Source organism: Pogona vitticeps, chromosome 1 (assembly GCF_051106095.1).
Source record: "Pogona vitticeps strain Pit_001003342236 chromosome 1, PviZW2.1, whole genome shotgun sequence".
NCBI lineage: Eukaryota > Metazoa > Chordata > Lepidosauria > Squamata > Agamidae > Pogona > Pogona vitticeps.
The window spans coordinates 103,816,055-103,843,226 of NC_135783.1; the positions used below are offsets into that span (position 1 = coordinate 103,816,055).

The window sequence follows — 27,172 nt, forward strand, 5'->3', positions numbered from 1 at the left end:
ACCTCCTGGCCAATAAAAGGGAAGATATGGAGGCAGTGACAGATTTTACTTTCTTGGGCTCGATGATCACTGCAGATGGAGACAGCAGCCACGAAATTAAAAGACGCCTGCTTCTTGGGAGGAAAGCGATGGCAAACCTTGACAGCATCTTAAAGAGCAGAGGCATCACCTTGCCAACAAAAGTCCGAATAGTCAAAGCTATGGTTTTTCCTGTCGTGACGTATGGAAGTGAGAGTTGGACCATAAAGAAAGAAGACCACCGAAGAATTGATGCCTTTGAATTGTGGTGCTGGAGGAGGCTCTTGAGAGTCCCCTGGACTGCAAGGAGAACAAACTTATCCATTCTAAAGGAAATCAAACTGAGTGCTCACTGGAGGGACGGATCCTAAAGCTGAGGCTCCAGTACTTTGGCCATTTCATGAGAAGAGAAGACTCCTTGGAAAAGACCTTGATGTTAGGAAAGTGTGAAGGCAAGAGGAGAAGGGGACGACAGAGGATGAGATGGCTGGACAGTGTCTGCGAAGCAACCAACATGAAATTGACACAACTCCGGGAGGCAGTGGAGGATAGGAGGGCCTGGCGTGCTCTGGTTCATGGGGTCACGAAGAGTCAGACACGACTAAACGACTAAACGATGAAACGAACTATGTATCTCACTTTAATGGGGAAGTCAATAACCAGGTGAAATCTGCCCGTTCAGGCTGCTGTCCAGCCTCTAACCATGGATGGGCAACTTCAAGGTCCCAGATTTTGGTTCTTATGGTTCTTTATCTACCAACACAGGATTGGACAGTTTTTGAAATGGTGGACACCTTCAAAAGAAGGATTGTCATCAAGCTGGCCATCAAGCGGAGGACTCTGCTTCCTAAAAACAACCGTATGTCCTTCTTACGAAGAATTAAAATGGTAGATGGATTGCAGACCCAGCTGCCTGGTGTGGGAGGGCTAGAGCCAGGATTGCCAGAGCCTCAGATAATGGCTGAAAATGCTGGATGCTAGCAATGGTCTAGTGGAAGTGCCATCAGTTTTAAAATTGGTGAAAGAGTTGTTGTTTAGTCATTATCAAAAGAGTGATATGAACACAGAACATGTGAGTAGTTTCCTGCATTGAAAGGGCAGAGTAACCCATCACTCTTGGCCTCCTTATGAAAGGCTTCCCACTAAAATTAACTGTTGTCAGGCATTTAAGCATATTTGAGGGGAGACTATGCATGTAAGAGGTAATCTCTCTTTATTCCACCTTCTCATTTACCATTATTTGTTGACACATTGCAGGAGATTTATATCTTACCAATTTTTGTGAAACTGATCCCCAAGTCAATATATTTGGCTACAATCCATGTGATCTAATGGGGGAAGGAGCAGCACCCCCATCACTCAGAATGAGATTCCCTCTGTTACCAGAATTGCACACACTGAAAGTGAGTCCCATAGACATTTTGAACAGAGAGGCATTGAAGGGCACTGTTATGCCAAGCATACTGGCTGAAATACAGTAGTAAGTCACACTGCAGCTAGAGTCAATGGAACTTATACAGGCATTGACTCACAGGATCTCCACTGATCCAATGGATCTACTGTAGTCGTGACTTACAACTGGACTTCAGGGATTATATGGCCTAAATTGCCCACATTTGAATACATGTGATAGGTACAATTCAGCCAAAGTGAAAAGCATCTAGAAAACCAGTCCATTTAAGTGTGGTATGTTTATCCTTAACTTTTACCCAGTGAAATAATGATAAATCTCTTTGGTTTGATCTAATGTGATAGGATAAGGTGCCAGTTGGTAAATCTATCGAGTACTTCTGCATTCTGTGCATAAAGCAGCCCGCTGCTGGTGCTAAATAAATGATAACCGCTAGCACTAAAACTTTTGTTTCTGTTCTTGTGCAGGTGACAGGCTGCTGTAAATCAAACAGTTCCTTGAAGAGAAAGAAGCAGGTGAATGTTCATTCTCAAATGAAGATGCAAATGATAGCTTTTCAGTGAAAATTATGTTCTTTGGAGGACTACCCCCGCATCCTCATCCTATATCTGCTATTCATTCAGTTGAATAATCTTTTCATATGCACCTGCAGCAGTGTGAGAAATAGCCTCTGGTGTGGTCAGATCCAGAGCTGTATCTGGAGTTGGGCAACTGGGGCTTTGTTTCAGGACATTGGTATTTAAAAGGGGTACAAATTTGCTGCTAAAAGGGTGTGAACCACCAGTCTCATGGGATGCAACCTCAATCAGTAGAGCAACAAAGCCCCAAGGTGTCAACTTTGTGGGGGTACAAGAAACTTCAGTTTGCAATTAATAAAAAAGTATACACATTTTTTACAAATTTACAAGGCCTTCTGTCTTTCATGGCTTCTTAAAATGTGTATTTTGGAAGAACTAAAAGTTATGACTCTGAGTACGTCACAAATACAGGGAGAAATTATGCCTTTCTCTTGTGAAAAAGGAGAGTGACAAGGGGGTGAGAGGAAGAGAGAGAGAGCGAGAGCACTGTGTGATTGGCTCTGCTTGCATAGTTCCAGTTTTCAAGCAAATTTTGAAGTTCAGAGGAGAGTCTGCATTGCTTTTTCCCCAGGGAGAGTCCAAAAATGCAAGCAACTGTTTTGATCAATATCATACTGCCAGAACAAAACTGTTCTGGCAGTTTTCACCCCCAGTGGGAGCTGGTCTTAAAAGGTCTTAAGTACCCATTCAAAACTAAGTCACCCTCAAATACTTTCCATTGTGAGAAAGATGGCTTGCTGGGAAAAATTATATGCATATTCCTTGGCACTGATGACTAGTTACTTTGAGAACTGCAGCTCTGTCCAGAGGGAACAGGGAAAGCTGAGGTGATGGTGACAGGTGACCTAATCCTCCCTGCTAACACTGGAGTTTTGACCCTGTGAATCATGACTCCACTGCACCAACCACAGTACACACGGCAGCTACCTAAGATCACACCTCAGGGAAGCCCCATTGCAAAGAGAAGAGAAGAGAACACCTTATGAAATGATTCTTCTATGCCATTATATTAGAGATTCTGTTTTTAGCCGCTCCAGCTGGGAATCAAACAGGATGGGGAAATCCATTTCAAAACAATGTGGGGTTCAATGTTTACAAGTTAGTTCAGCCATAATTGTAATAGGTTGGTATTAATAACTGGAGTGAGATACAATTATTTCATGGAAATCAGGAATTGTTTCAGGAATTATCTCTGGAGAATACATTAAAGAAACATGATCCATTTTCAGCCATCAGTAAATCAAATTATTAACAAGTTATTTTATTGCTCTTTGGGAATTTTAAAACATGATGCAGCTCACCTAGCACTGCAGTATTCAAACTAAGCAACAGTGCCTCAATTTTGACCTTGTTGTACGTCTTGCAGAAATTTAATTACTGTGGCGATAATTTCTCAGGTTTGGCTGCACTGGGGGGGGGGGGAAGTAGCGATCCAGCAACTTATGGCTCACATGCAGACAGAAAGGGCTCTGCGTGCCAGCTGTAGCATGCATGCCATAGGTTTGCCATCGCTGCCCTAGACTGCCAGAAAGACAAAGATTCATAGAGCAAATCAAGCCTGAAATATCTCTGGAGGCAAAAATGATGAAATAAGACTTTCATACTTTGAACACATCATGAACACGCAGGATTCTCTGGAAAGACAATAATGTTGGAAAAAGTTGAAAGCAGAAGAAAAAGAGGAAGGCAAAATATTAAATGGATTGACTCCCTAAAGGAAACCACAGGCTTGAGTCTACAATGGCTGAGCTGGGCTGTTGGGGACAGGACATTCTGGAGATCTCTCATTCATAAGATCACCATGAGCTGGAGGCAATGTGATGGCATATAACAACAAAAACGCAAAAATGAAGAACTCAAGACATGGAACAAAAACTGCCTATTTTAATTAAAAATCAAAAGACTGGGGAAGGTGAGTGATACACATTTTGTCAATTTCAACTATGGCTTTCCTTTTGAGAAAGCAGTGCTTGGGAACTGAATTTTCATTTCTCTCCTACTTCTAAAAACAGATCATAGAAAGGCAAATGAGATAAATCTATGTTGTGGATACTCATGCTGCGGAGGAAGTGGTGAAGAAATCACCGTTAACTCATATGGTAGAATGAGGTGTATTTGGCAGATGCTTCATCAAGGGACCTGCTCTTCCACTAGCATTAAGAGAAGTCAGGACAACTCTACCCAACATCATTATATGCAACAAACATGTACAGTGGTGCCTCGACTTACGAACTTCCTGACATACAACCATTTTGAGTTACAACCAGCTCCGGCTGCAAAATTTTGCTTCTACTTGGAACCGGAGCTTCGAGTTACAATCAGAAAAAGGCGGTGGGGGGGAAGGCGGGGAATTCTAATTGCTAACTGTTGGTGGCAAAGAGGCTGCTTCTTTGCAGCTCTTTTGCCCCAGCAGTTAGAGAGTGTGTGATTGGAGGAGGCTTCGGACTGCCTGGCAAGGTGCTGCTTTCTACTTTTTAAAAACTGTTCTGTGTGGGTTTTGCAGCATGGTTTTGGGCCGGGTGGTGTGATTGTGTTTCTATCTTGTGAGAGGTCTTGCAGGGTTTGTTTTTTGGGTTTCCCCCCCATTTCTGAAGGGTCTTGCCTGGTTTGTTTGCTTTCTGATTTGCTTTTTCCCCATTTTTGATGACTCTTGCATGGTTTGTTTGCTTTTTACTTTGCCTTTTTTTGCATTTCTGAAGGGTCTTGCGTGGTTTGCTTTCTGCTTTCCTTTTTTTGCATTTCCGAAGGGTCTTGCACAGTTTGTTTGCTTTCTTTCCTCTTTTTTTGTTTGCATTTCTGAAGAGTCTTGCACAGTTTGTTTGCTTTTCTTTTTTCCTTTACCCTTTTGCCAGAATGTATTAATCACGTTTCCGATGGTCTTGCAGTTTTGTGGATTTTTTGTGATTTTTTTCTTTGGCCGGAATGGATTAATTGCATTTCAATGCATTCCTATGAGGAATGGTGCTTCAACGTAACCATTTCAAGTTACGACTGGAGTTCCAGAACCAATTAAGTTTGTAAGTAGAGGCACCACTGTACCAGAATGTATCAGAAGATTATTGTCTTCATTTACCACCAGACATTGATTTCCCCAGACGTAGCATGTTTGAAACAGATATGCACTGTGACCTAACAGATTCCTACTGGATTTTGCAAACCATTTGTCTGGACATTTTTATGAATCTGCATTTTAAAAAAGTTGTGAATTGTGATGAGGTGGTGAACACCTCAAAGCCATTTAAGTTTCTGAAATATGAAATGAAAACACTTTGATTTCTATGGAAAACCTCTGCCTTGATGATTATACACTGGTTATTTTGTTCTGCTTCCTGAGTTGATACTGCTTTTAGAACTGTCGATTACTGCTGAGAGCTGAAATGTGGGATTTTCCTCCCCCCCTGTTACAACCCCCCTCCATTTATAAATAAATAAATGATTTGGATTATGCATGAAATACTGTGGCTGAAAACAGTGTAGATGAAAGATACACTTTGTTTTGAAGCAGATGAGATCACTGAATCCAGGCCATTGGGAAAATCAGAAGGAAAGAAAGAAAAAGTACTTTTAGACAGTGTATTTTTATTTTAAATGTACCTATTACAACAAGTTTATGCCAGCATTGACACATTTTTACATATTCAGTGTCTGCATTGAGAAAAAAATGCGTGTCCTAAATAAATAAATTCTTTTTAAAAATCGATGAAGTGCTTGACATATTGCAGAAGACAGCAGTTCCACACACATCTCTTTTCACAGTTACGGTTCCTGGCATTCCACAAAATGGACTTTAACTGATGGCAGTCAATGTAATATGTACCTATGAATATAATCACAGATAAGCAGAAACACAGACTTTTCACAACAAAAGGGTAGGAATACAACCATATCATTTGACTTTCACATAATAGAGAGGCAAAACGGTAATTCAAAAACAGGGAGCCTGTTTTGTTTGAGGCTACACTTGTGGGGGTACAAGAAACTTCAGTTTGCAATTAATAAAAAAGTATACACATTTTTACAAGGCTGTCTGTCTTTCATGGCTTCTTAAAATGTGTATTGTAGAAGAGCTATAAGTTCACTACAGTTTTTTTAAAATAATAATTTGTTGGAGACTTACCTATATGCACAATAAGTGGTAGGATAAATATAACAATGTAAGTGTCTGGAATATCAAAGCAGTTTTGTGTGTGAATGGAAATCCAGTTCCTCAATTAGAAGAAATGATAAAAAGGGATATAACCCCTTTATACAGAGGAGAACAGAGCCATACCTTTCATGTTGTCTCTTTCTGGCAGTTATTATAGAGAGTACTTTCCTTTATCTTACATTCTATCTCCTAAACACATGCCAAGTGATATTTGAAGTTTCTTCCTTATATACAGCATGATGAAACCAACATTCATAATTTTCTAGCAATCAATACAAATTGTTACACTGGCATAATATTTCTCATGCAAAAAAGACCTTTCCCCAACATTCTTGGCAACACCATGTTTCGAATGTTATCCTTGTTTGTGAAATGATGTATTTGTACCGACTATAGCTGCACTGGATTTGACTCTCCCTTATTGTTTTCAGGTTTCCTCTGCCTTTCATCAAAATATCAAATATTGTTCATTGAATCAAAAAGCAACAAATCAATTTCAACGTTATTCAGTACCGAAATGAAAAGACATTCTTTTGTAAGACATTTCAACTAATGCAAAGCTAGTGATTCTGTTCTTCAAAGGATCTTGAATACTGGTGCAGTTGTTGAACTTGTTCCATACATATAAGTTAAGCAATCTCTTATCTGAAATCAATGTTCACTAAGATTAAATGTTTCTAAGACATGGGGGGAAAATAAAAGTAGAAAAGATGAAATAGGCAATTTAAAAGTCAGAATGACTCATTTGTTGCCTGGGTGTGATTATTCTTGTGTCAAAATAGTACATTACACTTCACATTAACACACTCAGAAAATGCAAAATATTTTACATACTGTACATTTGGCATGTTATAGATTTTTGATTCTTTTTTTTCTCTTACAAAGTAGTGCAAAATTACAGTGCATTATTAGATCAGAAGTCATTTTACTTTCCCCATCCCATTTTTAAACTTGTGCTCTTTTACTAGATGTAGGTTGGCACATTAAAACTAAAAGCACAACCCTATACAAGTTTGCTTGAAGTAAATCCCACCAAGCTCAGTGAGACTTAATTCCAAGAAAATACTGAACAGACAGAGAACTACAACTTAGCAGTTCAGTGCTACCTCTTAAGATATGCAGGCTATAGAGAGTTAGGATTCAGTACAAACGTATTTCATTGGCAGACATCCCTTGCTGTTGGCAGAAATGCATGTCTACCAGCAGAACCCTCTTCTTCTGAGATCTGCAGACAGAACAATCTGCTGAGCAAGCTGTTCTGGTGGCTAAGATCCATTAGCACAAGAGCCAAAAAGGGGCAGAGCAGGTATGAAGTGACAGAGAAGCAAAGCTAACACCAAATCCAAACTCCCTCCATTCAGGGATATAACCTCAATGCTGACAAAAAGTTAGGCAAGGGAGGATATAGTCCAAAGTAATTCAAACATACTGGGGTTTTATTTGGTTTTTTTTAACCAATTTTTTTCAGCCAAATTGAATTGCTCCCAAAATATTTAAATTCTATGAAAAAAATGTGATATTTTCACATTGATGTTCTGTTTGCATACTTACAAACACAGTAGTGCAGTAATGGCACAGCATAATACATGTCAGAAAAGAACAAAGTATTTTATTTATTTTGCAAATGATGACAAAACATTTTATCCGAGTATTGAAACTTACAACCAAATTTCTACTGATTTTCTAGTTGTGAGCAAAATCATTTGGTTCATCAAGGGGCTGACTACACAATTGCTCTTGTCATTTACATTTATGTGTCGTTATAGAGTTATTTAGAAAAACACACTCTTCTCTTAGTTAAAAAAAGTATGTAAGCAGTTTTAACTGCAGAATCAACGGTATCTCAGACTCATGGGCGAACCAAAATGAATCACTTTTTAAGACCACTTATTTCAATGAGAATTATGCATAGGCTAGCTCTGGTAGGATCATCATCAATATCCTTTATATAGCTCTAGTATGCAGCAAATCATTCAACTAAGTAGAAATATTTGTAATGCTGCAGTGTTTTTTCCCACTGTTTGTACTTATAACAACATTCTTGTATGAACAAAGGACATCTTGAACATGCATCCTTACTAAACTGGGCTGGTACAGCCTGAAAACAAATTATGGCTGTGATACTGTATATAGAAGCCAATCATCATTCACTTGGGGGATTTTCAGAGCAAATGGAGGAAGGACTATAGTAGGAAAGGGAACTGTAAAACCTCCATGTGGGGAAGGCCATGGGTAGCCCTTCAGATTCCACCTCTATATAAGCAATAGGATGCTGTCCAGAAAGAAAAAAATGGTAGCAACAAAATATATCTTCATGCCTTTTGGCACATACACCCATGGTACATGTACATGTGCCTGTTCACTGCCTTAAATGCATGTTTTTGCATATGCAATAGTAACTCTGATCTTCTTTAGCAATTACATCTTAATATAGTGATCTTTACTTGGAAAGGCCAGTGTGTGGCCTTGAAATAGCTCTCTCCTTGAAAATTCTGTGATTTACACTGCTAGCCACCAAGGTTTACGGTTACATCATTATTTTATGTACTAAATAGCTGTTAGATCAATCTAATTTCAACTTAATAAGCAGCCCATAAATAGAAAGTGTTGCATGTCTTCCTTACATTACCATGCTGTCCGCTCCTCCATGAATGTATGTTAGTGGTACAATTTATAAGCTGTTCAAAGAATCAAACACTAGCTCACAGTGAATTTTGCCTCACACAATTACAAAGACCTCTGTTGTGACAATTTTATTGAGATGCTAATTTTCCATAAGAAATTTGTTTTATGCTGTCATGTAAAAACTTTTTTCGCTACTTTACATGTTTTAATTTTTTTTTAAAAAGTGTGAACATTCAGTACAGACTTCACCATATAAATGTAATTTAGAATTACAGGTGGAAAGGAAAAAAACAAACTGATTTTTGTTGTCATTCAGAAGGTACGCATTGATACCCATATGGCCTTTTTAGGAAAAGAAGCAGTGGTGAGAACCCACTAGGTCCTTAAGGCAGAAGTGCTACAAAGCACAGGATCCACAAGGACAAGAAATTAAGCTGCTTTATCATCTCTCAATGGATGGGAGAATTTTAATAAGCCAATACAAAAGGGTGCAGAGGGATGAGAAAGGTCTTAAGAGCAACTGAATGGAAATATAAATGTAGTCATTGTTAAGTTTTATACTACTCACACGTGTAGTGCATTACAAAGGAGACAGAATTCCTTGTTTTGGTTGTGTGCTTTTAACTAAAAGGAAAACAAAGAAAAACAAAACAAAACAATTTCTGACTTTCTCACCATTAAATTCTAGCCATGACTCTTAACTTGCTTGAGTCAGCTCTCCATTATTTTCATTTAACATGAAACATTTTAAAGAATTATATCTTTAGTACCAGAGGAAGATGCAGAGGTTTTATTAAGAACATACCAAATTGCTTCAAGGATTTCTTAGTTTACCTCAGAGCTGTGTTTTCACCATAGTAGCAGCTTTGCACATCCAAGGAATCATGCAGGTAACACAGGAGTAACATTTGTGACCTTGCTTGTAACAGCTTATGACATGATGTTTCTACAGCCAGGACTATGTGATTGTTGTGATTAACAAAAACAAACTTTTCTATTTCACAACTGCTTTGATTTTAAGTAGGGACCCCTTATCTTTGGGATAAGTATCCACACTTTCACTTATCTGCAGTCTGAAAATATTAAAAGAAAAGAAACCCTAGAAATATGTATTTTCACAATGTATTTAACAGAACTTACTCCTAGAAGGAGCCAGAGACCATACTATATATTTTTGTTGTTGAAGTATATATAGCATGGTCTCTATCTCCCTCTCGTAGCCAGTTCTGGTAATACATGGTGAAATATGTATTTCTGGATTTTTTCTTTTCTTTCACCAGGCTACATATAGCATTCACTGTTATCCTTGGTTTACAGCATCCGGGGCAGGGTTGGAACCAATATCCCATGGATATGGGGTTCCTACGGTACATTATATTTCCTGTCCACCAGAGAGCAGGGACCTGAAGGCAATGATGCCACTTCAAATTTAGTTTAATAAACTGGACAAGGAAAAGGAGTTCATTCAGTTTAGCAATTCATTGGGTTGCAAATACATGTTTTTTTTCTATATAGGGCAAAATCATTTGCTATTGTATAGCCTGCAACAATATTATGGTGGCAGTGAAAAGGATTCGAGTTCTAAATTACTTAAACACAGTATTCGTTTTTGAAAGTTCATTTTCCACACAAAATAATCATTGTGAAAATACAATGTTCATTTTACTTTGCTGCACATGTGCGCCCTACACACGCACAGAACTGGTCTCAAGAAATTAGAATGAACAGACATTTGGGAGCTCTTCCCCCTCCCCACCCACCCCCCAATTCTGTCTACTGCAGCAACACAGCACGTGCCTCACCAGGAACGGAAGGCTGAATGCTGTCGATTATGGCACAGGGGACTGCAGGTGCAAAGAATGTTTGTGGAAACCCCACCCCCCACCCCAAGGAAAAGTGCCTTTCTGTTTTTAGCAGACACTTTGGAATCCAAGGTGTAGTTTTCCATTTTTGATAAAAAAAACATTTTTGAAAGACTAGTTTTCCATTATACGTATTATCTCCCCCACTTTCCTGTTTAGTTTCATAATGCAAAAGCTGGTGAACTTTGGGAATTCAGAATTTCCTTTAAGAAATAAAATTTATATATATGTATATGTATATGCCATTGGTGGGTGGGACTAGCAGGCGTAGACTTCCTCTCCATTCCAGATTGCTAATCTAATGAGAGGCAAATACTTGAACAGGTATTGGCAGAAAATGATTTACAAACACTTAACCTCAGCAACCACATTCTACAGAAAAATCTGATGATAAAGCTTGATTTCTGCTGAGAGGGCAATCGGGCATTCATTCTGCTATTTAATCCACCACGAGGAGAAATTGATTTGCTTTTTTTTTCCCCTGGCGATCAAATGATATAATCACAGGAGTGAACCAAACTGTCCTGAGCTTCCCTTCCCACATCTTTCTCAGATCCTGTCAGGGGCTTCAACTTTTTGGGTGTGAATAGGATCACTCTGGTTTGCTCCATTTCTAGCATATGTGATTGCTGGGATTGGGCCAAAAGCAAGCCTTCCAGCTGTCAAGGTTCCTTTCATTTTGAATTTCTGATACTGTGAAGTGACTTAATAAGTGAGCTATTTCAAGATATTGACAAACTTAACACTTTCTTCACTCCTCAGTTGGGGGGGGAGGGGAAGTGAATCCCCCCCAGCCTCTGGTATATCATTGCTGATGCACTACATCACCTATAAAGAAATGTTTTAAAATTATTTTCTTTGCCTTGTCTGAAGGGCTGGTTGAGAAAGTGCTTGTAGCTGAATCAATGGATTTAACCGTGGACAGTTTCTCAGCTGGTTCTTTAAGACACAGTAAAGAAAATATAATTTTAAATTTCTTTATAGGTGAAACAATGGATCACTGAAGGCTGGGGGGAGGGGGGAAAGTCGCTTCTATCACTCTGCTGAGGAACAGAGGAAGTGCTCAATTTGTTGATATCCTGAAGTGGCTCACTTATTAAGCTACTTCATGATAGTGGAAATTCAGATGGAAGGAGCCAGACCAAATAGGGTTGTCTGAACTCCAATATGCAATTTAAATTTGAGAATACCTGACTTTATTTAGCCTGCACCAGCCCACTCCAAAATAAGCAGCAGATATGAGCCCGGAGATTTAAAAGCCCCAAACCCAAATTTTGTGCACAAAACAGCAACCAAAAAGCAAAATGAAACAGAAAAGATTAAAAAAAACTGATTTGTTTTTAAGTTTGGAAGCTTATTACGTTATGTTCTGTTTAGATTTCACCAGTATAAAATCTCCCAAGTTGTAAAATGTGTGCAGTACTTTACAGTAAATAGTACTCAACTGGAACTCCTCATAGCACTTTATTCAGCTTTTCATTTCATGTCTTCAGTGATTGAATACTGCTTAGATTAAATGATATTTAAAGGAAACTGGCTTATTTCAAGACCCATTATTTCTGTTTAGCAAACTGCATGTTTAAAGAAAAACAAGAGTCCTTTACTGTTGGCTTCAGAGAAATGAGGAAAAAGAGAAGGATTTTACTTGAATCCACACCTCTTCTGACCACCTGCCTGCACTGTCTGGATAAGCTGTTCTTTTCCATTGCCTTTATGTGGTGTTAAAACAGAATCCAAATTAATCATTTGCAGAAGACATGACTGGATCAAGCCACAAAGTAATGAACCACTGGGGGGGGGGGAGCTTTGAAATAAAAAGATGAATGCGTCTCTTAAATGCATTCCAAAAATACATACCTTGAACATATAGCAATATCTCAATGCATTGAAGTCACCCTGCTTTATCTTTTGACAAATTGCAGAAAACTGCATCTTGACTCCGAATGTCCTTTGTGCCCACAGTCTACCAGTCATTCAACAGGTTTCTGCTCAATGACCACCCGTCTTGGAACTGAAAGCACAGAAAGCAAGGAGCTCCACATCTGTCATCAATCAGCTTCCAAATTGTATAAGTGTTGTAAGTACTGGCACCACTGATGGTACCGACAATCATCTGGTCACTGTCCCAGTCCTTTATCCCCCCTCCCCAGCTTTTCCCCCCAGTTTTTTCCCCAGGTAGGTATCAACACAATTGATGGAACAGCTGCAGATTTCTGCTGTGCTACTTCTTCACTGTGGTCTTGTATCCCTTTTAAAACATAAATCAATACAAAACATTTGTATCTTTAGATGTTTAAAACCTCTGTTTCATGATGATTCATTAATTTTACAGTTTATAAATTGTATTCTGTGGACTTACGACAATGGCAGCTTAAATAACCTTACCCAGCATATTTCAAAAGCCCCCTCCACCCTACCAATAAACATTTCAGTGCTGTCTCTTAATTCTATATCCCTCAATCCTATATACGTATGTCTGCTAGAAAGTCCCATTGAGTTAAACAGGCTTTCCTTCCAAGTATAAAATTGCATCTTGATTATGTGATTTCTTATTACTTGCAAGGCATTAGATCTGACAGATTAAGTACATTTGATTGAAAAATAGTTTTTTTTTCTATTCAACAGCAGTTTGATTGCAGATTATGGGAGGGATCATCGCTCAGCAGTAGACCACATGCTTTATATGCAGAAGGTCCCAGTTCAAAAAGTATCAGATAGCAGCCCATCTACATTTAAGAATCTGGAGGGCCATGCCCTGCCAGCAGACAACACCAAGCTAGATGGACCAAGAGTATGGCTTGGTATAGATCATGTTTTCATGATCCAGACTTAAGTAGACACTGAAGGCCTATTTTCTGAAACTTTCAGTATGAAACAACACTGCAGTGTGTTACTAATTTTGACCACACATTTGTTTAAACATATATTTTAACATTTTGCCAAGGGTATGGAAATGTTTCTTTTCCCAGTCATACATAACCCTACCTAGGAAAAGATAAATCCATAAATTTGCAAGGGTCCTGTGTCTACAAATAATGTTAGAAAAATATGTTCAGGATTCTGAAGAATGGTCCAAGTTCTATAGGCCTCAGGGCCATGGGAGTTTCATGAGCTGTTCCAGAGCTTTACCCATCAGCAGTGGTCTTCCATGCTATATGGTAAATTGATTTCCGAACTGAAAAAAGCTTTAATACTAATTTATAATATGACATGGAAGATGATACTGCAGTTCAGGGTCAGGATACGGGAACTCTGTTTCATAAAGTAGGTGTTAAATCACAAAATGCACTTTCCTCTGTGTATCACATAATATGCATTATTATAATATGCATATTATATCACATAATATGCATTAATGAAAATATTTAGGCCTAAATCTAATAGTTTGTACCAATGAGAGTATATCCACTAAATTAACTCCTGAATGGTGTCTCAATACTTATGTGAATGCCACTGATTCAATGAGTTTACTCTATCAGGAATTAGATATTGAATTTAAGCCTTTCTCCTCCTTATTTTCCCCACTCCCAGAGGAAGCTATCTTGGTCCATGTAAACATCATTATGCTGTATGTTGGCCAGTGACAGATGCATTACAAATATGGGTATAAAGTATTTAAAAATAAATGGTAAACAATATGTTACTCTTCAGTGCATATAACCAGCTACTCATACAGCAGGATTTCCAACAAAATAAATAAGGTCCCATGCCAATGGCTCAGAATGGAATAATTTGTGCAGCCATTTTGTGCCACATAAAGATCTTTAAAAACACATCCATGTGAGTTACCTCTCAGTTTTTGCTAAGTACCATACTACAATACTTGCTTTTTGTAGACCTTTCACCTAGGGCAGCATCTGATTAAAACAGAACAAGAAATATTCACAGTGCCCATTGCTTTAATCAATATAGTCAAGTAATTGTTCCAGGTTGCCAACTCTCAGTTCCTTTCACAAGGTTGTATCTAAATAAAATAAAATGACAGTCTGAAAACAGACAGCCACCTCTTCAAGCAATAAGAGAATGGCCAGTGTAAGTGACATCATTCAGTTATTCTGATCAGATACCTTCCTGTGGAAAGGGTTAATAATTCTAGATTTGGAGTGAATGAATGTGCCAGTTTAAGAAGTGACAGTGTAAACTGAACATGCTCCCAAGAAGAGACATGATGAAGTGATGCGTTAATTCAGAAAAGTTTCCTTCATCTTCAAACAATGACTTTTTCAGCATTTTCAATATAAAGTGCAAGGAAGAGGGATAAAAGTTTAATTCCAAAACCATTTTTCTAAATTACCCACAGACTTGTATTCCTGGTGTCTTTTTACATGGTCACAGGCAAGGCATGCATGTGATTCCCAGAATCGAGGAAGGCGCACAGAAAAATCCTTCCTCCAGTTGAAGTAGCTAAGATACAGTTTATCATTTTTGTCAAGCATCAGAAGATATTCTGAAAGGTCCCTTGGAGAGAGAAAATCATCCACATGTATGAAAGAATTAGCTGGAATGTAGTTTTCATAGTTTTCTCTAGGAGGACCCAGAACAACTGGCACAGATAGAGCCAGAAAAGCATTGTAAAGCTTCTCCGTGATATAGTCTTTGTGGATAGAATTCTCAAAGGAAAGGTAAAACTTGCAAGTGGAAATAGTTGGGATCAGATTTTTATCACTCACGTAGTCTCCAAATGCTTGCCCGTAAGTATGAATTTCAATGTATTTACTCAGTTCATTGTAATACTTGACCCTGGCATGCTCAGGGTTCCAGTTACTCACCACCCAACACACCAGCCTTTCTTTATTTGGCATTTCAAACAGAAAGGAGTTTGTGCTAACCATCATGAAGCCATAAGGCACCTGAATATCTGAATCACGACGATAAGTGAGAGTCAGATTGAAGAGATGTTCAATTCCACTCTTTTGTGGAGTGTGTGTTGGCGATTCCAAGTTCATCCAGATCCACTTCTGAAATGGTGGCCTAGGTTGCTGAGGTAAGTTAGTCAGATCCCAACTGATATCTCTGTGGTGGATAAGAACGGCATGGGACCGGTTATATAATGTTCGATCAGTAGTCAGATGGCACCCATGGATGTTAAATGTTGGGCAGAATTTCAGATCAAAAGTCTGGCCAAATGGCCAGACCCATATCAGAACAGTTGTCTCATTCACATAATCACTTTTGGTGGAGAAGAAGTTCTTCATTTTTAGAACTGAGCTGGCAGATTCGATAGGGCCAGAGATCCAGCTGTTTGTTGGTTTGATATAAATAAGCAGACATGCCATGAAACAACCCAGCACAATAAAAATAAATAGAAATGGTCGGAAAATTCCTTTCGATGATGATGTCATAATTTGATCTGTGAAGGAAAGAAGATAAAAAGGAAGAGAGAGATCATCATCTTTAAATTAATGGTGAAAGCTCTATTAGTATATCTGAGGAGTAACATTTATATCCTTCTATCAAAATCTACTTCTTCAGACACCCTTTCTTTCTAGACATCTTTCTACCCTATATAGAGACTTAATTTTTATAGCCACAAATTTCTACATAGTTTTACTGGTGATTTTAATCCATTACCACATATTACTGACACATCCATACATGACAATAGTGGAGAAGAACCCTATTTTTTTCCTAGTACCCTAAAGAGCAATGTAGATAAACTGAATTTTTTGGGAGAAATAGAATCACAACATTGTTTTGTAATTATTTAATATGTTTTTGTTAGCTTCAGTCATATTATTTTAACTGAAATATTAAGCTCATCTTCCCTTGCTTTTCGAGAGCAGTGGACCTGAGTTTACTCTGTAGCTCCAAGAAAAACATAACAAGATGCTTATTGTCTTCTCAGATGCAGAAAATGCATCTATAAGGTTCTTAATCTTTAAGAATGGCTACTGAACATGCATTTAGGTCTAGCCAGTGTACAAGACACAAAAACATCATTTTCTTGCCTAGAATATTTACAATGCAAAGGCAGATTAGCAGATTAATCTTTGACGTTATTTAAGCTTTGCCCTGCCACTGACCACACAGAGGGGCATCAAGATATCTGTATGGACTGTCAGGGTGATTTAATAAATAAGGTCTAGGGATACGTGAGATTAAATCTTTACACAGCCATAAAGCTTACTGAGTAGTTTAATGAGATCATCTTTGTATACTTAACCCAAATCTTCCTGGGGGGGGGGGGGGAAATGCCAGTACAAAAATGAAATTGATATTATCTTCCATCTAGCAATGTATTTCACCACATCATAGTTGCATGGTTTGCTTGTTTGTTCTTTCTTTCCTAGTTTTGTAAATGGAAGCCTGGTGCTGAAACACATTTATTATTCAGATTTATAGATGGCAATTTTAAAATCTAATCATATCTCACAAACATATGATAAAACTGGGCTGGCAAAGGGAGGACTGAACTCTTTCATGTTCACCTATGTCTTGTCTTTGAATTTTTGTCAATGGAATCCACATCTATATTTGGCTCTTTTATTCCAATTACCTTCAAGAAATCTCACAAAATCTGTGTACAGAGAGAAGGAAATCAGTTTTTGCAAATATCTTCAAGTGCACTTAGCTGTACTTTTTTCATCTTGTAGCAACAGGCTTTGAGAGCAGACCATCCATCTTGTGTAAGTTTGTGGAAAAAGATAAAGGAGTGTGAATTGACTCAATTTGTTGTTGTTACATGATATCAAGTTGCCTCCAATTTATGTCGACCCTACGGAGTTAGAGAGCTATAAAATGTTCTGCCCTCAACAGCCCTGTTTGCTCTTGTAAACTCAAGCCTCTGGCTTCCTTTGGGAAGTCAATCCATCTGTTATTTGGTCTTCCTCTTTTCCTGCAGCTTCCCACCTTTCCCAGCATTGCTGTCTTTTCCAGAGAATCCTGCCTTTTCACAATGTGCCCAAAACAGGACAGCCTCATTTTCAAAATTTTTGCCTTCAGAGATAGTTCAGGCTAGTTTGGCTCTAGGACTCGCTTGTTCATTTTTCTGACTTGATAGAGAATGATAAAATGGACCAACTATAATACTACTGAAGCTGCTAGTATAAACTGTTTTCCTGTGTCTTGTCAGAATCTACAGCTTGGTATGATGTGTAACAGACCGTATACTGAGAAGGAAAAGGAAGTCAATTCTGAAATTACATTTTCTGTCATTCTGACAATCACAGACCATACTGTTTTTCTATAATGCTCTGAAACACCTCTTTTCCCCCCTCATGTTTATGTAGTATGACACTTAATCTGAGGATGTCTAAAAATATCAGCATTTTGTAACCTTTTGATTGGTTATGATTACATTTTGATTCTCCTCTCCAGTAGATCAGTCTAGCTGCAAACACATTATAAAAAGATCAAGCAACATTTTCTCTGCAAAATTATGGAGTTCTCAACTTCAATTTGTATTCAAGTTCATATAGCATAATACCGTAATAATAATAAAAATGCTAGGGAACATAACCATTTTTCCACCATTTTTCCACTTGGCAGAATGCCAAAGTTTTGTTTTATTAGCTCCTGTCACAGTCACTGGCAATGTATTAAGGGTTTAGTGCACATCTAACAAAAATCAGTTGTAATTGCTTTAGGTAAATCTTAATTAGTATAATAATGTAAAAAGTTCATACTCTTTTCTAAGCATTTTGTTTGCAAAATATTTTGCAACAATAATACACAACATCTTCAGAAAAATCTACAGGTTATGTGTGAACTAAGCAGCCACAGTGCACTCTTAACATGCTATTGAGACATAAGCTTTACTGTGTTCATTGGAACATTCCTCTGCAATATTCAGACATCTAAATCCTACCTGTACCACTGCCCATCATTAGCACGTTTCCCTGTCTCTTCCTCCTGCCTCTGCACAAAGAATTCTTGGAATGATAGTTTTCATGAGAGCACATTACATCTGAAACTACGAATCAGCCCCCCAAACTACAAATCCAACATTAACTGCACAAGTACACTGTTTTCACTCTAGACACAGGCCAGGAAGGCCACAAACTCAATGTTAGGAATATTGTTTGTTTAATTCGAACATCATTTCTGGTGAGATCTAACAAATCACAAGGGATCTGAGTGGCAGTAAAATGGATAAAGGGAACTTCCACAAATATTCTCAAGCATCAGCTGCAATTTGGAATCAGTTGCCCCATCCTGGTAATGGGGCTGTAGACAGGACCATTCCCCTCCCCATGGATCTCTGTGCCTAATTAAAATGTTACCTCTTCCTGCTTCCTTTTGTCCAGGTTGACTTTCACATGCAATCCAAGCAAACGGGTTCATCCGAAAGGGGGGGGGGGATCGTTTTGGTTCCATTACTGCTTTAAAATGTTTTCATTCATCCCACATTATACTCAGCAGTTTCAGTATACAGACGAAATTTTTAGTGGATATCAGTATTGCTCAGCATAGTCAAAATAAACAACTCAGCATTATTTTATCACAATTTCACCTTACAGGTAAGAAGCAAATATTTCAGAAATATTGTTTCTTTTTTTTCTTTTTAACTTTCACCAGAAGTTAATTATCTGTGGGACTGGTCAGAATTAGTATAAGAGGAACATATATTCAGAAACAGAGCAATGATTGACTAAACTGGAGTTGTTTCAAGGAGCTCTTTAAATAATAACACAAAGCCTCCTATTTCACCACAGTTCTTATTTTTGCAGTGCACAAATCACAATTCAAGCATCTGCAGGTAATGCTCAGCTGAGTATCTCCTGTCCCTACTTTCACAGAACCATTTGTCTGCAATGAAACTACCTGGAGAAAATTAACTTGTCTTTGCAACTTGCCTTGATATATGAGACGGCCCATTTGGTTTCATGAAGGAACCAGAACGGTCTTGTCACTGTTTCAAATGTCAGCAAAGCTGCCTTGGCCACATTCCTAGAAGGGAATGACCCTGGGAACAATGCTATTTCACCATGTACCATAATTCTGTAAGGCTCTTCTGCCCCATTTGAAACATCAGACATGTATTTTTCTTTTCTTCGATGAAGACAGAACAAGAGAAAAACTGTTTGAAAACTCTTGGCTACTTCAAATTACAGTGAAAAGAAGTCTTCCTGAAAGATCTTAATAATAATTATGTGCCAGCAAGTCAATTCTGACTTATGGTGATCGTTTTCAGGGTTTTCCAGGTAGAGAATACTCAGAAGTAGTTTACTATTCCCTTCTTCTGGGGGTACCCTGGGACTGGGCAGCTTGCCCATGGCCACACAGAATGGGTCTACTTGCAGGATGCATGGTGGGGAATCAAACTCCCAATCTAAACCATTGAGCTGTCCAGATCTTACTAAAGACTAATTCAGTATTGGTTGTGGGGGATATCCCTTTACTCCACACCTAAAATATACTGGAATATATTTTCATATGTTCACTGTACTGACCAGTTCCGCTTTACCCAGAGGGAGTAGAGCAGAGATTAACTTTGTTTTGCTCTAACTTTCCTTATTGACCTGATAAACTGGTTCAGTTATGTAGTTAGCCTAAAGCAAGAAGAGTAGGTTGATGAACAACAAATTAGTTCAGGCCATGATTACCTGCTCTGTTTCTCTGGAGCTATTAAATCAGAAACAGTGGGTCAAATTACAAACAGCAATCCAAGAGAAAATCTCAATGATGATCAGCAAAGTGAGTACAGAAGTGAGTACAGAAGTCCACTATAGTGCTTGTGACAGGTTTTGTAGGGATAAATACATTTATAAAAGCTGGACCTAGAGTGGAAAGAAAGTCTCCATATAAAGGGTTATGGACAGAAGAAAGGTTGAGTATTTCACTAAAGAACATAATCCTATTGTGTCTTAATAAACATTTGCACATAGCACATAGTTTGGTCTTTGTGTGTGTGTGTGTGTATCCTTTTTCCAACCTTAAAATAAACATTCAGTACTATTGCAAATTATATTGCTGTTCTAAGAAGAAAGAAAAGAACTGAAGACAACAGTATGGTATACTAGCTGCAAAGCTGGACTATGAGTGAAAAGATCCCCCCCCCGCCCCACAGCCATGATACTCACTGGGTTATAGAATGGCAAAATCACAGAACTGATAGACACATAGAATGATAGATACTGAAACAGTGATGTCTACATTGGCTTCGGCATGTTATGAGAATGGCTGACAGTCGGATTCTAAAAGATCTCCTGTATGGAGAATTAGTGCAGGGAAATCGCCCCAGAGGGAGACCACAGCTGTGATACAAGGATATCTGCAAATGGGATCTGAAGGCCTTAGGAATGGACCTCAACAGATGGGAAATCTTGACATCTGGGCGTTCAGCCTGGAGGCAGATGGTGCAGCATAGCCTCTCCCAATTTGAAGAGATACTTGTTCATCAGGCTGAGGCAAAGAAGCAGTCCTGAAACCAGCAAAATCAGGGAGCTGGACAAGGGACAGATTGTATTTGTCTTCAGTGTGGAAGGGTTTGTCACTCGAATTGGCCTTCTCAGCCATACTAGACGTTGTTCCAAGACCTCTATTCAAAGCACATTACCATAGTCTGTTGAGACTGAAGGATGCCTAAATAAAAAGAATGGTAGAGCTGGAAGAAGCCCCAAGGGTTATAGGGTCCAGTTGTCTTCAGAAGCAGGAAATTTACTGCTAAAGCCACTCTGGAAGGTGGTCATCCTCCATTTAAAAATCATCAATGAAAGAAAACCCACCACATCCCAAGGCAGTCTCTTTCATTTCAAGTTTTTCCTACTATTTAGTTGATATCTCTCTTGTAACGTAGATTCATTACTTGACCTGCTTTATTTCCCACATAACATCTATATGAGGCCATTGGGTGGGGTCATCAGGGGGTGTGGGGCTTTGTGTCATCAATATGCTGATGACACCCAGCTCTACATCTCCTTTTCACCAACTGCAGGTGATGCCGTCCTGTCCCTCCAGCGCTGCCTGGGGGGCCATACTGCAGTGGATGCAGGAAAATGGGCTGAGGCTGAACCCGGACAAGACGGAAGTTCTGAGGGTGGACGCCACTGGGGTTGGTGGCCTGGGTGTCTCTCTCACATTTTGGGGGGGGTGATCCTGGCTGCTAAGAGTGGGGTTTGCAGCCTGGGGGTACACCTGGACTCGACGCTCACCATGGAAACGCAGGTGGCGTTGGTAGTCCGCACCGCCTTTTTCCATCTTTGGCGGATTGCCCGGCTGCGACCCTACCTTGACGCGGGGGTGCTCACTACCTTGGTGCATGCGCTCGTAATCTCAAGATTAGACCACTGTAACACACTCTACGTGGGGCTGCCTTTGAGGCTGATGCGGAAACTTCAGGTGGTGCAGAATGCGGCGGCCAGACTCCTTACCGGAGTGAGAAAATTCCAACATATTTCTCCAAACCTGGCCGCTTTGCATCGGCTACCCATCTGTTTCCGCGTCAACTTCAAAGTTTTAATGCCTACTTATAAGGCCCTAAACGGTTTAGGACCTCGATAGTTGACAGAATGCCTACTCCCACCAAGGTCTACCCGGATCACCCGCACAAGTCAGGAGGTGAGGCTGAGGAGCCTGACGCCGAGAGAAGCCCGGAAGGAGAAGACACGAAACCGGGCCTTCTCGGCGGTGGCTCCTCGCCTCCGGAACAATCTCCCTCCGGAGATCCGCGTGGCCCCTACGCTGGGCATCTTTAAAACCCAATTAAAAACATGGCTATTCATTCAGGCCTTCCCTCCAGCCAACTCCTGATTTTCTTTTTATTTTCTTACTTCTTACTTTATTGTAGTAGTTGTTGTATTATTATATATCTGTTCATTGTTTGATCTTATATTGGAAGCCGCCTAGAGTGGTCTGGTGGACCAGATAGGCGGGGTATAAATTAAATAAATAAATAATAAATAAATAGACATTCCTCCAAATATTTAAAGATAGCTATCATGTCACTGCTCATTCTTCTCTTCTCTGGGCTAAACATGCTCAATTCTCTCATAGGCCTTGATTTCCAGATCTTTTACATCCTGGGTACCCTTCTCTGAAAATGTTCCAGCTTCTCAATATTCATCTTAAACTGTGGTGTTCAAATCTGAACCAACATTCAGTTGAGGTCTGGCTAAATTGTAACTATTAGTTCCTTTGACATTATACAGTACTTCTGTTGATGCAGCCTATTATAACATTGGCCTTTTTAGTTGTTACCACACATAGCTGACTCATGTTTGACCTGTGGTCTACTACGACAGGCAGAACCTTTTGACAAGTAGTTATGCTGAGCCACTTGTCACTTATCCTATATTCATTCACCTCATTGTTTCTAACAAAGTGCAGGACTTTACTTTTTTTAAAAAACAACAAACATGAACACAACCTCATTTTGCCGCGTTGGCTCAGTTCTCCAATCATCTTGAATTCGGAGTCAATCTTTATTAGCTATCCCCCAAGTTCAAATGATATCAACCAGAAAATACACTATTAATTAACTGTTTGGTTGGCGGAAATGGACAAAAGATTTTTATAATACAGAGGAGAAGCAGATGTTGAAATATAGTTTTCACATATCCTGATTCACTGTTACGTTATTTTAATATTTATTCTTAATTAATATTAATAAAATGCTAATAAATTACAACTATTAATAAAAGGATGTAAAAGATTAATTACTCCTTGTGGAATAGCTGTATAAACAGCTGGTAGCTATGATAACTAAATCCGACACATCTGGAAACAAGGAAAAACAGAGGGCTATCACATTCCTGTCCCAGAGGGCTGTTATTGAAAAAAAAAATGGTACTAGATTGAGTGAACTGTGGCAGATTCAATGATACTTCTTTTTCTGAATGGGAGATTTTAGATTGTTGACATTTTTGCCATAATCTTTATCCTGGTTTCCCTGTATCACCCTCTTTGCCCTATCCTAATTCTGATGGCTGCAAACTGTTAATGACAAATTTTCATGGCCATCACACTGATGAATGATCCTTCTCCTGCCAGGTGCTCTTCAGACCTGTTTAACTACAAACACAGCACAACAACCTACATATGAATTGGAGATGATGGGAGTTGCAGCCCAACACATTTTGATTGTAACAGGTTTGGGATGATGAGTTTAACTACAAAAATATCTACTGCAACAGACCAGCAGAAATCCTCTCTAATCCACTAGCTAAGAATTAATCTAAAAAAATGACAAATATGGTAAATTGCTACACAGACTATATCATAAATCTTTTTGATTTCACCCTAGCAGAATCATCATTTCTACTCCATGTTCTTGTTCAGTCATAAATAACAAAATATTTATGCATCCAGAAATATATAATAAAATTCAAATTGACAAGTTAAGTTTCATCTTCAATTTGGCTTATTCTCTTTAATGGGCCAGTCCAGAAACATCAGCCAAGCCAATTGACGGCTAGAGAAAAGGATGATTCTGTCACCAAAAACAAAAAGTGTCCCACAAAGAAAAATCAATAGGAACCTGTCCTAAGAATGAGTCTTAGATAATTCACTAGTTATTACTGCTGGGGTAAACAACTTTTTACATCAGTACCCTAGCTTTCACTGAGTTGAATGGGATTAGATTGTATTGGACCAAAGAATGGTAGATGCTCTCCAACAAGAACATATATTTCCAAATGGATCACAGGAAATAATGATAATATATTTATTATCTCCCCCTTCACGGATTGCTGCCTTGTTGTGGCGAAGGGGCTTGAGTAATTCATAGAAGCTATGGGCTATGCCATGCAGGGACACCCAAGATGGACAGGTCATTATGGAGAGTTCTGACTAGACGTGATCCACCTGGAGCAGGAACTGGCAAGCGACTCCAGTATCTTTGCCAAGAAAACTCCATGGACAAAAACAAAAGGCTAAAAGACATGATGCTGGAAGATGAGCCCCTCAAGTCAAAAGGCATCCAACATGCTATTGAGGAAGAGTGGAGGACAAGTACAAGTAGCTCCAGAGCTAATGAAGTGGTTGGGCCAAAGCCGAAAGGACGCTCAGCTGTGGACGTGCCTGGAAGTGAAAGGAAAGTCCAATGCTGCAAAGAAAAATACTGCATAGGAACCTGGAATGTAAGATCTATGAACCTGGAATGTAAGATCTACGAACCTTGGGAATCTGGATGCTGTCAAACAGGAGATGGCAAGAATAAACATTGACATCCTGGGTGTCGGTGAACTAAAATGGATGGGAATGGGTGAATTCAATTCAGACGAATACCATATCTACTGCTGTGGGCAAGAATCCCTTAGAAGAAATGGAGTAGCCCTCATAGTCAATAAAACAGTAGGGAAAGGTGTACTGGGATATAATCTCAAAAATGATAGAATGATTTCAATACGAATCCAAGGCATACCTTTCAACATCACAGTAATCCAAGTTTAGGCACCAACCACTGATGCTGAAGAGGCTGAAATTGACCAATTCTATGAAGACTTATAACACCTTCTAGAACTGACACCAAAGAAAGATGTTCTCATTCTAGGGGATCGGAATGCTAAAGTAGGGAGTCAAGAGGTAAAAGGAACAACAGGTAAGTTTGGCCTTGGAGTTCAAAATGAAGCAGGGCAAAGGCTAATAGAGTTTTGTCAAGAGAACGAGCTGATCATCACAAACACTCTTTTCAAACAAACACAAGAGGTGACTCTATACATGGACATCACCAGATGGGCAATACCAAAATCAGAATGATTATATTCTCTGCAGCCAAAGATGGAGAAGCTCTATACAGTTAGCAAAAACAAGACATGGAGCTGATAGTGGCTCTGATCATCAGCTTCTTATAGCAAAATTCAAGCTTAAACTGAAGAAAGTAGAAAAAACCACTGGGCTATCAGGTATAATCTAAACCAAATCCTATATGAATACACAGTGGAAGTGAAGAACAGATTTAAGGAACTGGATTTGGTGGACAGAGTGCCGGAAGAACTATGGATGGAGGCTCATAACGCTGTACAGGAGGCAGCAACAAAAACCATCCCAAAGAAAAGGAAATGCAAGAAACAAAGTGGCTGTCCAACGAGGCTTTATAAATAGCAGAGAAGAGAAGGGAAACAAAATGCAAGGAAGATAGGGAAAGTTACAGAAAACCGAATGCGGACTTCCAAAGAATAGCAAGGAGAGACAAGAGGGCCTTCTTAAATGAACAGTGCAAAGAAATAGAGGAAAATAATAGAAAGGGAAAAACCAGAGATCTGTTCAGGAAAATCGGAGAATGCTCCAACTACCGTACAATGGCATTCATTTCACACGCTAGGAAGGTTATGCTCAAAATCCTCCAAGGTAGGCTTCAGCAGTATGTGGACTGAAAATTTCCAGAAGTACAAACTGGATTTTGAATGCGTAGGGGAACTAGAGACCAAATTGCTAACATGCGCTGGATTACGGAGAAAGGCAGAGAGTTCCAGAAAAACATCTATTTCTGCTTCGTTGATTACGCAGAAGCCTTTGACCACAGCAAACTATGGCAAGTTCTTAAAGAAATGGGAGTGCCTGACCACCTCATCTATCTCCTGAGAAATCTATATGTCAGGAAGCAACAGTTAGAACTGGATATGGAACAACTGATTGGTTCAAAATTGGGAAAGGAGTACGAAAAGGCTGTATATTGTTTCCCTGTTTATTTAAGTTATATGCAGAATACATCATGTGAAAGGCTGGACTGGAGGAATCCCAAGCTGGAATTTAGACTGCCAGAAGAAATATTAATAAGCTCAGATATGCAGATGATACCACTCTGGCAGAAAGTGAGGAGGAATTAAAGAACCTCTTAATGAGGGTGAAAGAGGAGAGCGCAAAAAAAAAAAATGGTCTGAAGCTCAACATCAAAAAAACTAAGATCATGACCACTGGTCCCATCACCTTCTGGCAAATAGAAGGGGAAGATATGGAGGCAGTGACAGATTTTACCTTCTTGGGCTCCATGATCACTGCAGATGGAGACAGCAGCCACAAAATCAAAAGACGCCTGCTTCTTGGGAGGAAAGCGATGACAAACCTAGACAGCATCTTAAAAGCAGAGACATCACTTTGCCAAAAAATGTCCACATAATCAAAGCTATGGTTTTTCCTGTCCTGATGTATGGAAGTGAGAGCTGGACCATAAAGAAAGCTGACCGCCGAAGAATTAATGCTTTTGAATTGTGGTGCTGGAGGAGACTCTTGAGAGTCCCCTCGACTGCAAGGAGATCAAACCTATCCATTCTAAAAGAAATCAATCCTGAGTGCTCGCTGGAAGGACAGATCCTGAAGCTGAGGCTTCAATACTTTTGACGTCTCATGAGAAGAGAAATCTCCCTGGAAAAGACCCTGATGCTGGGGAAGTGTGAAGGCAAGAGGAGAAGGGGACGACAGAGGACAAGATGGATGGACAGTGTCATCGAAACTACCAACATGAATTTGACCTAACTCTGGGAGGCAGTAGAAGACAGTAGGTCCTGGCATACTCTGGTCCAGTGGTTCTTAACCTTTGTTACTCAGATGCTTTTGAACTGCAGCTCCCAGAAACCCCAGTCAGCATAGCAGGTGGTGAAGGTTTCTGGGAGTTGCAGTCCAAAACTCCTGAGTAACCCAAGGTTAAGAACCA

General features: G+C 39.3%; 1 protein-coding gene across 2 annotated transcripts in view; it reads right to left on the reverse strand.

Moving 5' to 3' along the window:
- Nucleotides 1-12,917: 12,917 nt before the first annotated feature.
- The window catches only part of FUT9 (fucosyltransferase 9), an 87,806-nt gene continuing 73,551 nt past the window's right edge, over nucleotides 12,918-27,172 (reverse strand). For both annotated transcript variants that reach the window (XM_020783869.3, XM_020783954.3), the window contains exon 2: nucleotides 12,918-15,991. In XM_020783869.3, the coding sequence (XP_020639528.1) occupies nucleotides 14,907-15,991 (1,085 nt within the window). In that variant the 3' untranslated portion in view covers nucleotides 12,918-14,906. The remainder of the gene's footprint in view (nucleotides 15,992-27,172) is intronic.